The following is a 14,163-nucleotide window of genomic DNA, read 5'->3' on the forward strand; positions in this document are numbered from 1 at the left end:
TCTCACAGAAGAGGCCTGAACATAGAATTAGAAAGGCAGCTTTATAAATTAACCCGACCCGGGGGTCTGAGTCAGAGGGGTGGAACGTTGAATTTTCCTGTCTTGAAGGGAACAGTAGGTATGTGCCATCCTTGGGATTTCTGAGAACTCCAACGCTCAAGTAGGTGTGAGCATCCATGAACTTGGATATCTTTGTGAAACCTAATATTCTCAGACTTTCTTTGGATGGCGGTTTGTTTCTCAGTGCCTCGGTGTTGAAATCATAGCTCCTCGTGAAGTGGGTGGAATTACGAAAGCCTCCCAGGCCATTAGTGCTCCACTGAGCTTGGGACTCAAGTCTCCAACACATTTCTCCTCATCACGTTCGCTTTTATGAAGGGCCCTTTTGCCCAAGATTGTGTGTGTGGTTTCTTCGAAAAGAGCTTATACCATATGGAAGGACTAGATGTCTAGCTGTTGATCTGTTGAATGGACTCTTCAGTCCTATAGGGATCCATTTCCAGGTATTGCTGGGAAGCCCTGTTTGTTCACTGAGGAGACAACATGAGGAAGGCAGACTCGTAAGATAAATTTGATAAATTAAGATAAATTATCATAAAGATAAATTTGAATGGGCAAACACTAGACTGAGTTAGGCTGAAGTGCTTGTTGAATTGGATTACTCCAGCCAGGAGGGTTATTGGAAGCCATCTAATCCAGCTCCTTCATTTTAAAGATCATTGGGTCCAACCCCTGCCTTTAGGTAAATGAAAACACATCAGCTGCATCTTTCACTTTCTGTTAGCCAGGCCCTGGAAGAGCTAAGTTAGAAATGTCCAAATTAACACCTGCTCTCAAAATGTGGCAGTGCTTCTTAAAATTCTCCTGGATTTTCTTCACACTGTGACTATTTTCCTGTATGGTGACATCTTCTTCATGGCCTAAGGTGGCATGCATATGTACACATGTATTGGGCTGGCAGCCAGAACGGCAGTTGTAAGCCTTCATCCCAAGGCATCTCTCAGCTGAAGCCAGGGAGGCCAAAGTCAGGCAGACTCTTCTCAGCTCAGGACCTCTTAAGAGGACACGTTAATGTAAAACCTGAACATACGTCTTTAGGTTATTGTAGAAACAGAGGGAGAAAAGGAAATATTTGAACCTTAAGCTCCTGGGTTCCCTTGGTCCTGTTGACTTTTATGGGGATCTTGGGGAAAAAGTAGATGCCACAGGACATTAGAACTCAGAGAGATTTAAGAGAAATCTCTTCCCACATGATCACAAAATTAGCTTTGAAAGGGACCTTAGAAATCATCTAGCCCACCCTTCTCCATTTTACAGATGAGAAAATGAAGACCCAGAGGTATTATGTGACTTAACCAAAGGTCACACAAATCTACCATCATCACCATATATTCTGTGAGTGTCTGTATAAATTGCCCTAGTTCAGCTTCAGTTCCCTCATCTGTGAATGGAGACAGAATGGAGGGGATGTTTAACTACTTCAAAGGGATATTATGCAGATTAATGAGAAAAGGTATATGTAAGCATTTTGGGGCCTTTGGGAGGCTGGGGCTCTCCTAGTTGGAGGAAATAATGTTATTCATTTTGTCTCACCTGTCTCAGGACCAGCTACAGGCCCACGACTTTACCAAATTTCAGCCCCTGAAGAACAAACTGCTAGAGGTGGTGGAAGACATGCTGGCTCATGACATTGCCCAGCTTATGGTGCTGGTGCGTCAGGAGGAGACCCAGCGGCCGGTCCAGATGGTGAAGGGAGGGGCTTTTGAGGGCACCTTACATGGCCCCTTTGGACACGGCTATGGGGAAGGAGCCGGCGAGGGCATTGATGATGCCGAATGGGTGGTGGCCAGGGACAAGCCTATGTATGACGAGATCTTCTATACCCTCTCCCCAGTGGATGGCAAAATCACCGGGGCCAATGCGAAGAAGGAAATGGTGCGTTCCAAGCTGCCCAACACCGTGCTGGGCAAGATCTGGAAGCTGGCAGACATTGACAAAGATGGAATGCTGGATGACGAGGAGTTTGCCCTGGCCAACCACCTCATCAAAGTCAAGTTGGAAGGGCACGAGCTGCCCAACGAGCTGCCCTCCCACCTCCTGCCCCCTTCCAAGAGGAAAATGGCGGAATGAAGGAGAATTTTCTAAGCAGGCATGAGTTAGAGTGAAAGATAAGAAATGTGACAAGATAAAAACACACATATACACATAAATTTAAAGAACTGCACCTTTAAGTACGGGTGACCACTTTTATCAAGATAGCTAGAATCTGACTAGTTTGGAGAGGTGAATGAGCTCCCCAGTGTTGCTGAGAACTCATCCAGAGCACCCAGATAAGATAATTCAAGGACCTCTAACCCTATAACTCTAGGTAGGTATCCCTACCCCCTTTTTCTTTCTACTTTGTCCCCAAGTCCCTTCTGCCTCTATAACCCTTAGATTCATACTTCTATAGACGTAGTCACCCTAATTTAAAGGTGCAGTCACCCAGAGGTGGCATTCCAATTCTTGGCTGATTTCTGTTATTCCCAACCAAGAATCTGAGTAGACAAGAAAAGCTTTTATCATAATAGGCAATTAACTTTTTTTCTGTGTATTTTTAATTTGGCTTTTTCATATGAAATTTGCCCAGGCAGAGTAGGAAATATGAGAGAAAGGAGGGGAGCAGATGATATCCTTCAAGCCTCTGTTTCTCAGGATGAAGGAGGAGACCAGTGTGTTGACCTCAGGTGTAATTTACTAGAGGATTTGTTCTACTGATTACGCTATGGACTCATTTAACCAATCATTTGTTTAGAGAGATCTCAAGGTAGGAAAAGGGGGTAGAAAGATGGAGAGGAAACAAAGCTGTATATCAGAATTTGCACAGTGATCGTCAAAGGCAAGAGGATTATATTGAACAGATATAGTAACAATAAATGCACGTGTGGCATACACCCACTCTGCAGTTCAGGTATCTGGAACCCAGTCGGTCAAAGAGGACCAGGTGTAGAACTGTTACCTTTTCTCCCTGATCTTAAAGCGTGGAAGACACCTTGCAAGACACCTACTTTACTCACATCCTGCCTCTTGCTAGAACTTGCTGACTAAGGAGGAGAAGGTGGATAATCAACATGCCCATCTGACAAGTGGGATTGAAGAATCTAACTGCTCTTCAAAATCTGGGACTTCTCTTGGACCCACATTATGGAAACTCAACAGAGTCACTGGCAGGAAATGGGATAGACAAACTGATTATCATTCAATATTCTTACATCCTCACTCCTTGCCTCCAGTAACTTTCTTACCTGCACCCAGACCATAGCCCTTTTACATTGTGGCCAACTGACCATTGTCAGGAAATCTCTCCATCCTGAGTCTACACCCTGCTGGGACTCTCATTGACGACTCTCCATCCCCTTCATGCATCCACATTGCTCATCTCCCTCCTCCATTTTGCTTTTTGGTCATTGGTATCCTATTGTCATTCCACATGCTGTGCTCATACTATGATGGGAGATAAACCCCAGATGAGTCTAATTTATTTTATGTCTCTGTTAATGTGCTATAGAGAAATATTACATGTATCTAGAATGCACTTATTCTTGCATTGCATATTGTCAACTGTCCCCATACTAATACAGTGCATTAACCCTTTGGTACCCTTGGTCCCAGAGCATCATTCAAATGGGAAAATGGGGGAATGGTGAAGTAGAAAGGCCAGGGCTCTTTGAGGATGTCCTCTTATAGAAAGCAGCCCACTTGACTCTACCCTAAGTCCACAGAAAAATACGCTGAATATACACTGGTATATCTGCTTCAAAAGTCCCAGTGGTTCATCCTGGACCAAGCTTTAAAAGCCACATATGGATCATATGCTCCCACATCTGAAAGGCAAAGTCCTCAAAGCTGAAAGTTTTTTTCTATATCATACAATTCCTTTATTTTGTCTAAAACAAAGGAGGAGGTTCCCTTTTCATAGGATTTATTTCATAAACAAGGAAAGTAGGGTCCAGTAAGGCTAAGTCCTAGAGTACTCAGTTGCCTAAAGTTGAATGCCCTGGCTCTGCCACAGCTGTGTGACATCAGGCAAATGGCTTAACCCCTCTGGGCATCAGTTTCCTTGTATAAAATGAGAAGGTTGTACTAGACCAGAAATGTCAAAAACATTCACTGTGTCTAGCAACACTGTGCCGTGCTCTGCCCAAACCACATTAAAATGTAAATGGGGAATAACAAAATAAAAATACAATAGAACATAGATAATGTTAACATATGATGTTCTAAGTCATTATGCAGCCCACAGGGATCCTTTAGTGGCCCCTGTTTCTAACTGAGCTTGATAACTCCTGCACTAGATAATTGCAGAGTTGCCTTCCCGCTCTAAATCTATGCTTCTGAGAAAACTAGAGTAGGTCAACACAAGTCCCATCCATAGAATGCAGTATAACTGAACAAAAGGTATTGGACCTGGAGACCTGGGGTCAAGTCTTGACTCTGTTCTTAAATAGCTGGCTGACCTTGGTCAAGTCTCTTTAAACTTCTGGCCTCTGGTTTCCTTGTTTGTAAAATAAAAGTGGGAATAGATGGTCCTTAAGGACTTCCAGTACTAATGATCTAAGATGAAGGGGATACATTCCTGAGAGGACCAGTGTTCTTTAAGGAGGAATGGGAAAGAGAAGGGAAGTGGAGGGGGAGGGGGAGAAATGACATCTTTTCAAAGACTAAGGGTGTCTGTCTGTAACCTTTGCCCCTACATATTCAGCTACATGAAACCTTAATGACATCTACCCTCTTTCCCCTTTGTGCTTTGTTGTGGTCATTTTTTTTCCCTCTCCCTTTTTCTTCAAAAGAGCTTTGCTGGAGGAAAACATGAAAATTTTACTTAGAGGGGAAAAAAATTCAAGACACAGGCTTTCTACTCAATCCACTCTTTTGTTTGTTTGTTTTGTTTTGGAATTAAATCAGAATTTAAAAATGCATGTGGTGAAAGAGCAGCTGGGGCCCCTCAGGGTGGGTTAAGAGTCAGAGAATTCTCTGGGTGGGAGCACTTCCCTTTGGGAGGATGCTACAGTGTGTGAATTATTTGTATGAAGAAACTGACTCAGCCCGAAGAAAAGATAAGACTAGATTTGTAGCCCAGCATTCTAGAAGAGAGCCCTCCAAAACCCTGCTAGCCTGTCCAGTTGCTTCCCCAAACTTCTCCATAAGACTACCAAACATTGACATCCCTTCACTGCTCACACATTGAGAGTCCATCTTGAGCACAGATTCTAATTCAATAAAATCTGATTAAATAAAGATTGAAGTGTGTTCTTTCTTAAATGAATGAGTATGCCATTATTGGTCCATATGTTTTGGAGTTACTTTCCCAGGCACGGTGATGCCTTCCTCTGCACCGTCCACACTCATTACTCCAGCCGTGTCCCTCCTCTGCTCATCTAGCAGCACACATTCCTCAGGCAGTTGTGTGGAGCTAGTAGCAATGAAGTAGTTTTTTGCTTCGTGCAGAACTGGCCCACGTGGGAATCAATCCACAGACAGACCAAACCTTGGCCCTTCTTAGCTCCATGAGCTAACCAAGGTGAGCAAACAGTGCCATTTGTAACACACCTAGAAAGGGTAGATCTCCTATTCCTAAAGAGGGCTGGACTGACCCCCTATCACTTTGGGCAAGAGTCCGGAGGCCAGGGTAAGGTTCTCTTCATCCTTACTAGGGCAGGCCACGTCATCTAAGATTTGGATCATGTTCCACACTCTTCCCACAGTAGCTTCATATCATAATGGGTAAGTGCCACCCTTGAAGTCAAGACCACAATTTCAAATCCTGCCTCAAAAACTAGCCTAGCCCCAAGCAAGTCACTCAGCCTCACTTTTCTCACCTCTAAAAGGGGTATGATATAGCACCTACCTCAACCAAATGAGATAACATGTAAAGAGCTTTGCAGACCTTAAAGTGCTATATGTAAAACACCATCTATTATTGCTATTTAAGGACCCTGAACACTTACAGTACTAGGTGTTAGCAGGAATTATAAGCACCCCGGGCTGAATTAAAACTCAGCTTGAGTGAATGAGTAATTTTGATCTCTCTCACCTGCCTGAGAAGTCCCACTCACAAGCAGCTGTTTCTAGCATCCTGTTTTCTCACATTTATGTAAGTGCTGAGCTATCCAGTAAGTCTTATCATGGGGTATGCCAAGCTATTTGTAGCAAGGCTGTCCCAACAACTAAGACTATACAAATTTCAGTGCCAGTGAGACAGAGCTTAGTTGCATCTATACCAACACATCTCCCCACACCACCCCGATCCTTCCATTAGCATCCCTCTCTTTCTTCTCTCCCTTTTTCTCTCTCCCACTCTCCCAGGCAGAGTTATAGCACATCTATCACAAAGAGAGTGTTGTGTTCAGTATGCATAACTCATGGGGTCATAGAGCTAAGGCTGGGAGGGACTTTATCAAATGGTGTGGCTGAGAAATTAAAAAGGTAACTGCTTGCCCAGAGAAATCAGGGCAGGGCTAAAGGAAACCAAGCTGAATGTGTAAAGGTCTAGCAATGAGTCTTAAATAAATCAAGTCCATACTTTCTGCTTTGTTTTCCCCCACCAACTTGTGCCCCTGCCCAGGGGTTCTAGAGTTGTCTGTGGGACTGGGCTGCTGGAAAGTGTACATGCCCCTAGAATTTCATTGGTATAGAAAATTCCTGATGAGAAAACTCCTCCAATGCAGACCTACACCTGCTCTGTAACTTACAGTCTTAAAGAATGACCTGGATCATTAAGGAGTTAAGTGGCTTACCCAGGGTCACACAGCTGGTAAGTGTCAGAGGCCTGACTTGAGCCCAGCTCTTCCTGACTTCAGATCTGACTCAGTTATTTATCCTATCAGGCTGTCTCTGTGCAAAGAATACTACTCCCATTTTATACATGAGGAAAATGAGGTTCAGAGGCTTTAAAGTTTTGCCTGTGACCACTTATCAAGTCAAGAAGCATTTATTAAGTGCCTACTGTATACCAGGGACTGTGCCAAGTGTTAGAGATAAAAACAAACAAAAAACTAGATTTAAAAAAACCTACCAATAGTCCCTGCTCTCAAGGAGTTCATTTTCCAATGGGCAGGACAACGTGCAAGAACCATGTACAAACAAGATAGAGGCTGGGTAAATTGTGGTTAATTGTAGAGGAGATGAGTGAATAGTGCTTGAACTCAGATACTGACTCTCTATCTACTACCTACCCCGTACTGACTCTTGTGATCTCCTTATGACCTGATTAAAGAAGAAATGATAGAAGAGGCAGAGAAGACTTTACAGAATGCCAGATCTTAGAGATTACCTAGCCCAGTCCCTTCAGGTGACGGATAAGCCAAGGCAAGGCAGCTTGTCACTGGACTAGTTTATGGAATAAGACTCAGGTCCCCGTGACTCCCAGCCCAGGGATCTTTCACCTACCATACAAGTAACTGATTAATGGACAACCAGCTGAAACACAGCTTTTACAATGAGTAGAATTTAAGGACCATATCATCAGCCCATAATTACCCACATTCAGGGCCATTGCTCCCTAAGTCCCAAGACTGTCCAGGCTTCCCTGCCATGCTCGCAGTCAACTTCTCATCCTGTGCCCTTCTTCACCTTCCTGCTGTAACCTCCCCAGATCAGTATGCTTTCTCTGCCATGTCCCCTTGGCTACCAGGTGCTGCCCAGCTTCCTCTCCTAAATCTTGCTACAGATAATATGAAAGTAGGTATTGGGAGGGAGCAAGGGAGAGAGGATAATTGCCTTGAAACCTTACTAAGCCTTTTCTCACATTCTTCAAAGGCTTTTAGTCTCAGAATCCTGGCTGTAGAGACAGAGAATGTGAGTCACAATGACTTTGGCTACTAGATGTCTGACACTGAGTCTTAGCTCAGTACCAACCTGGCACAGTATAGTTGCCAGTAGGTTGGACCCAATCAGGACACAGCAGAGAGTAAGCAAGGAAGAAGAAAAAGAGGCAGAAGTCAGGCCCCACCCCGGTTTTATCAATCTATTCGTTAATCAAATATTTAGAATGCCTCTTCTTGTGGAAGCTGCTGCGGGGCATAAAGGAGACCAAATTAAAAGCATTTATGGTACAGAAAAGAGACCCAGACTCGAAGTCAGGAAGACCTGAGTTCACTCATCACCTATGACACATCCTAGATACGTGACTATGGACCAGTCATTTAATGTTTCAGTGCCCAAGGCATCTCTCTAAGGCAAGTGAAAGAGAAGGTGCCAGTTTGGATGGATGGAGTTGTTTTGTTTTCTCCCCCAGGGGATTCCCTATATCCCTGAAGTCCTAAGTCTGAACATTTATCCCTATGAGGCTAGAATAATAGTAGCTCATGTCTCTGCAGTGCTCCAGGTTTCGTTACTGTTGTGTATTGTGGTTGTATTTAAAATAACCATCTGATAGAAGTAATATAACACCAAAGCACATTTAAGACCTATATAGAGGATAATAATAAAAGTTAGCATTTATAGAGTGCTTTATGATGGACAAAGCGCTTCACAAATATGTCATTTGATCTTCACAATGACCCTAGGAAGTAGATGCTATTATCATCCCCATAAAGTGGTTAAGTGGTTTGTCCAATTGGGGTCATAGAACCTGTCAGTATCTGAGGCTGGTTTTGAACTCTAGTCTTCCTGAATCCAAGTCTAGTGCTTTATTCAATTAATAATCACTAATTGGGGCTGCTAGGTGGTAAAGTGACTCTGGTGCCAGGCCTGCAGTCAGGAAGATGAATTCAAATCGGACCTCAGACACTTACTAGCTGCTTGACCCTGGATAAGTTATTTAACATGTAACTAGTTCATTTTCCTCGATTGTAAAGAGATAATAATAAAACCTACCTCATAGGGCTATTGTGAAAATCAAATGGGATAATATTTGTAAAGAGCTTAACACATTGCCTAACACATAGTAAGCACTTAACAAATGCTTGTTCTCTCCCTCTGGCCATTATGCCAAAAATCCCTTAAAGAAATAATGAGTCATAGTTGGAAGGGTATTCATTGCACATGGCTAGGCTATGCCGATATAATAGAAATGATAATACTACAAACATTAATTTATAGATTTAGGACTATACCAATCAAACTACCAAAGGGGTGCTTTGAAGAACAAGGCAAAATAATATTATAACTAATTTAGAAGCTCACAGGGAATCTCAAAGGAAAGAATGGGGGAGGCATGAATAAAAGGGAATTGTCACTTCCACACCTCAAATTATACAGAGAGAGAGAGAGAGAGAGAGAGAGAGAGAGAGAGAGAGAGAGAGGGTGGGAGAGAGAGAACACTAGAAACTAGGACAATCAGGGAAAGGTTCGTGAAGAAAGTATCACTTGAGCTTATCCATGAAAGAAGAGAAAGATTCTGAGAACTAACATGAGGAGAGAATGCAATCTACAGTTGGTAGGGAAGACAGTTTGTGTGACTGCAAGAAAGCAGGTAATGAAACATTTTTTGTTTGGAGAAAAGCAAATAGACCAGTTTGTCTGGGACCCAAATGATGTAAAGGGGAGTAATTTGAATCAAGGCTAGAAAAGAAGATTGGAGCCAGGTTGTGAGGGGTGTTAAATGCCTGAGAGAAGCTCAGGAAATGGGGAGTCATTTAAGGATTTTTGAGCAGGGAAGTGACATGGTCAGACCTGGTGCTTCAAGATGATTTTGGCTGCTGAATGAGGGATCGGAGAGGAGAGAGACAGTTTGGAATCTATTACAATAGGGGCCACCTAGGGAAGTAGCCATGCCAGCAGCTGAAGGATTACTTTATTTTGTCTTTATATCCTCAGAGTCTAAATAGTAGATAGTCAGTAAATGCCATGGAGTTAGATTCAAGACTCGGTTGTATATGGAAAACAGAGGAGAGGGAAGACCTGGGAATGGTTCTAAAATCTGAACCAGGGTTCCTGGCAGGATAGTGTTGCCCTCCACAAAAAGAAGGACATTTCGAAGAAGAGTAGATTTAAGGGAGAACATAGTAAGCTCATTTTGGTCATGTTAAGTTCATAATGATGAAGAATTTCTAGGTAGATATATCCAACGGGTAGCTAGAGATACAAGAATGGAGATCCATAGGGGACCCTTATCCTAAGAAAGCAGGAAAGGAAGCAATGAATAAAGGAAACATGCATTTATTAAGCACTTACTGTGTGCTGGGCATTGTACTAAGTACAGAGACTATAAATACAGGAAAAAAGATAGCTACCCCTTGCCCTCAAGGAGCTTACATTTTAATGGGAGGAAGATAAATATACAAAAGGGATTGAAAAAGGGGTAAAAGGGAGTGAAGGTACCTGCTCCTAAGGCCTGGCGTTGCTGCTCAGTGGTTGTTCAGTAGTTTCAGTTGCATCCAACCCTTTGTGATCCCATTTGGGGTTTTCTTGACAAAGATATGGGCTGGTTTGCCATTTTCTTCTCCGGCTCATTTTACAGATGAGGAAACTGAGGCAAACAAAGGTAAGTGATTTGCTCAGTCACACAGGTACTATGTGTCTGAGGCTGGATTTGAACTCATGAACGTGAGTCTTCCTGATTCCAAGTCCAATATTCTAGTACATTGGGTAGTAGTGGGAAATAAGGTGGGATAATTATGACGAGATAAAGAAAGTCAAACAAAAGAGTTTCCACTAAGCAGGAAAGGGGAAATTATGGTAGGTTCTTAAGCTGGGAGAGGATGTGGTGAAAGCAATGTTTTGAAATTAATCTGGCAGTGCTGTTCAGGGTTAATTAGAGGAGAGAGGGTGACCAGCTGGGAGGCCGATGATAATAATCAAGCACCAAGAGATGATGACCTTTGTTGTGGTGATGACATTATCTGTCAAACAAGCTGCAATTACATCCCACCAATGTCATGATATCAGATTACAAGATGGGCAATTATACAGGAGCCCATAAAATGCAGGCATAGAACAGGGAAGGGGAAAGTGCTGGAAATCTACATCTATGCCCCCAAACTCTTCCTTCCAGCTCTCTGCCTTTTATAATTCAGCCTCTATTTTCCAGATTTACAGACCAGTCATAGAAATGCAGGAGGATTACTTGCTGTGACCCAGAAAGCCTTGCTCAACTCTGTAGTCTGGTCTATTAGTTCAGATACTGGAGAGTGGATTGTACTGAAAATATCTACTGAATCAGTTAATGCAATACCCTGTTGTTGTTTTTTTAACCTTCTCACTGGCCTAGCACCACTGCTTCAGTTTTCTTCAGCCAGAACACTCCCTTGGTTTCATCTCTAAAAATATACCTACTCCAAAGGGCTGTTGCAGTTGGCAGAGAAGGAAATTCTTATAATAATGCTAAGGTCTATAATGTTCTACAATTTGGGACCCTGTAAAACTTTATTTCTTCATTTCACAAATTCTTAGGGGAAGCTGACAACAGATGACACTAAGATTATAGGTATAGTATAAATGTTAGATTGGATCAGGCAATATATAGAACACATGGAATACAGAGGAGGCATCTAGTTGGTACAACCAATAGAGTGCTGTCTTTGGAGTCAGGAAGCCCTGAGTTCAAATCTGTCTTCAGACTCATCTTCCTGAGTTCAAATCTGGCCTCAAACACTTACTAGCTTGTGACCATGGGCAAGTCACTTAACCCTGTTTGCCTCAGTTTCCCCATTTGTAAAATGAGCTGTAGAAGGAAATGGCGAACCACTCCAGCATCTTTGCCAAGAAAACCCCAAAAGGGGTCACAAAGAATGGGACATGACTGAAACGACCAAACAAAAAGCTATAATTATTATAGAACAGAAGGTATCTTAGTGAAAAATTTCCTTCACTACTCACTGCTTTGTACACTAGAATACTTGAGAGATTTTCTCAAGTCATTATAGGCCCACAAACTGTTACTGATGAGAAAGGAAGGGTGACTGGTGATCCATCAGAGAAGCAGAGTTAGAAGAGACCTCAGAAGCCACCCAATCCAACTCACAGCAAATGTTGCACAATAAGCATCTAATCAATGTGTATTGCCTGCCATACCTGAAAGAATTCCCTACACCAGAGGTGTCAAACTGAAATAGAAACAGGGGCCATTAAATTCTACATAAGGATCCCTGCAGGTGCATATTGACCCAGAAAACCACACACATTGATGTATTCCTTTTTTGTTAATACATCAACACATTAAAATCAGATAAAATACATTTTAATCTGGTTTGGTGCAGCAGAGAGTGTTTTGGGTCATATGCAAACTGAGAGCCACATGTTTGATACCACATGTCTTACAAGATACCCATCAAGTTGTCATCCAGGCTCTCCTTGACAATTTACGACCACCTCTTGACATAACCCATCAAATGAATTAATATTTGCAGAGTGATTAACATAGTGCCTGGCACGTAGTAGATGTTTAATAAATTCTTCTCTCTCTCATCATTCTGCTTTTGCATGATTTTAATTATTACTTATTAGTTATTAGTTAATTTTTAGTTTTCTAACATCAAAACTAAATTTGCTTTTTTTGCAACTTCTATTCCTTGCTCATGATTCTGCCCTCTGGGGCTAAACAGAGCAAGTTGAGGCCCAGTTCCAAAAAAGGCCTTTAAATGCCAGAAAGCAGCTAACGTATCCAACCCTGTGCTGAAAGCATCACCCTAGTCCTCTCCCCAAAATCTGTGCTTTTTTGAGTTGAACAGCTCAACTCCCTTCAACTGATCCTTGTACGGTATAATTTTGGAGTCCCCTTACTTTTCTGGCCATTCTCTTTTGGATCGGCTACGTGATAGAGCTTTATTACAGTATTGCTAGAACTCAACCCCAAAAGCTAAAAACAGGTAGGCATATCCTTTATTGATTCAATTAATTCAGAAGAATTACAAAAATTGGGGCAGCTAATAGAGGCCCTGAAGTCGGAGGACCTGAGTTCAAATTCAGCCTCAGACACTTGACTCTTACTAGCTGTGTGACCTTGGGCAAGTCACTTAACCCCAATTGCTTTGCCTCCCCCTTCCAAAAAAAAAAAGAATTACAAAAATTTGTAGGGTTTTGGATTTGAGAGGGGCCATTTAGCTTCATCCTTGTAAAAGCAGCCTCTTGAGAGGGCCTCCATGTTTCCTCATTGCTTTGGGTCCCAGAGAGCCTCTAGCATCAACAGGATCCCTGGACTTTGTGTCACAGAAGGCTCTGAACCAACTGCTGCACAATGTTGTAAATAGGCTCAGCCACTAACATGTTGTGAAAAAGAAAAGTTGTAATCTTGTGCACAGAAGCTGATGAGAGTGGGATTATTTTCTTAGAGTAGCAAGAGTGCCAGAGAGGGCACGACTATGGTCAGGCCCTGGTCCTGATAGTTGTTTTATTAAGATTCTGTGCTAAGAAACAGCACTATAAGAATAGGCTTCAATTTCAGTGTTCGCCTGGTTCCCATTCCGAGGAGAAACAGAATTCTGAACCACACTCCCAGATTATCTGAGAGCCTTCTTAGGTGGATAGGCCGTGACAAAAAACCAAACCTAGCTCATCCAGAACAGCTGCTACTGCAGATGCCAATCAACTATCTTGTCACGAGTGACTTCAAGCATATTACTCCTGTAATCCTGAGTAGCCTAGGACTCTCCAGGAGGTGGTAGCTTTGGAAAGTGGGTGGTTAGCATGATTTAACCCTTTGCTATTTACCTGGAATTTGATTTTAAGTAAATATCTTTTGAAAGTCAGTCATTAAGCATTTATCGAGTGCTTACTATGTGCCAGGCATTATGCTAAGTACTGGGGAATAAAAAAAGGCAAAAACAGTCCCTGACCTCAAGGAACTCTCATTCTAACAGGGAAGACAAAATGCATTAAATGTTTTTACATACAAAATATATACAGTGTAAATGGAAGGAATGTCAGAGGGAAGTCACAAGTCATAGGAGGGGTGGGGAGAAGGGATTCGAAAGACCTCCTACAGAAGGTGGGATTTGAGCTGACTCTTGAAGGAAGCTAAAGTTCCAGGTGAGAAGAGAGAACCATTCCAAGCATGGAGGACAGCCCCTTGCAAATGTACAGCGTCATTTATATGGAATAGCTAAGGGGCCAGTATACCTCTATCACCAAGTGAATGGAAGTAACAAAAGATGACTGGAAAAGCAGGAAGAGTTCAGGTTGTAAAGGGCTTTAAGTGCCAACCAGAAGATTTTATATTTGACCCGAAAGATAATCATGAACCAC

The 14,163-nt window shown here is 42.5% G+C and overlaps 1 protein-coding gene across 1 annotated transcript in view; it reads left to right on the forward strand.

Annotated features, from left to right (window-relative positions):
* The window catches only part of EHD3 (EH domain containing 3), a 54,290-nt gene extending 49,013 nt beyond the window's left edge, over positions 1 to 5,277 (forward strand). Inside the window, exon 6 of the mRNA XM_036749321.1 lies at positions 1,603 to 5,277. Coding sequence (XP_036605216.1) covers positions 1,603 to 2,130 — 528 coding nt within the window. The 3' untranslated portion in view covers positions 2,131 to 5,277. The remainder of the gene's footprint in view (positions 1 to 1,602) is intronic.
* The last annotated feature ends 8,886 nt before the right edge of the window (positions 5,278 to 14,163 follow it).

This window comes from Trichosurus vulpecula, chromosome 3, assembly GCF_011100635.1.
Source record: "Trichosurus vulpecula isolate mTriVul1 chromosome 3, mTriVul1.pri, whole genome shotgun sequence".
NCBI classification, from domain to species: domain Eukaryota; kingdom Metazoa; phylum Chordata; class Mammalia; order Diprotodontia; family Phalangeridae; genus Trichosurus; species Trichosurus vulpecula.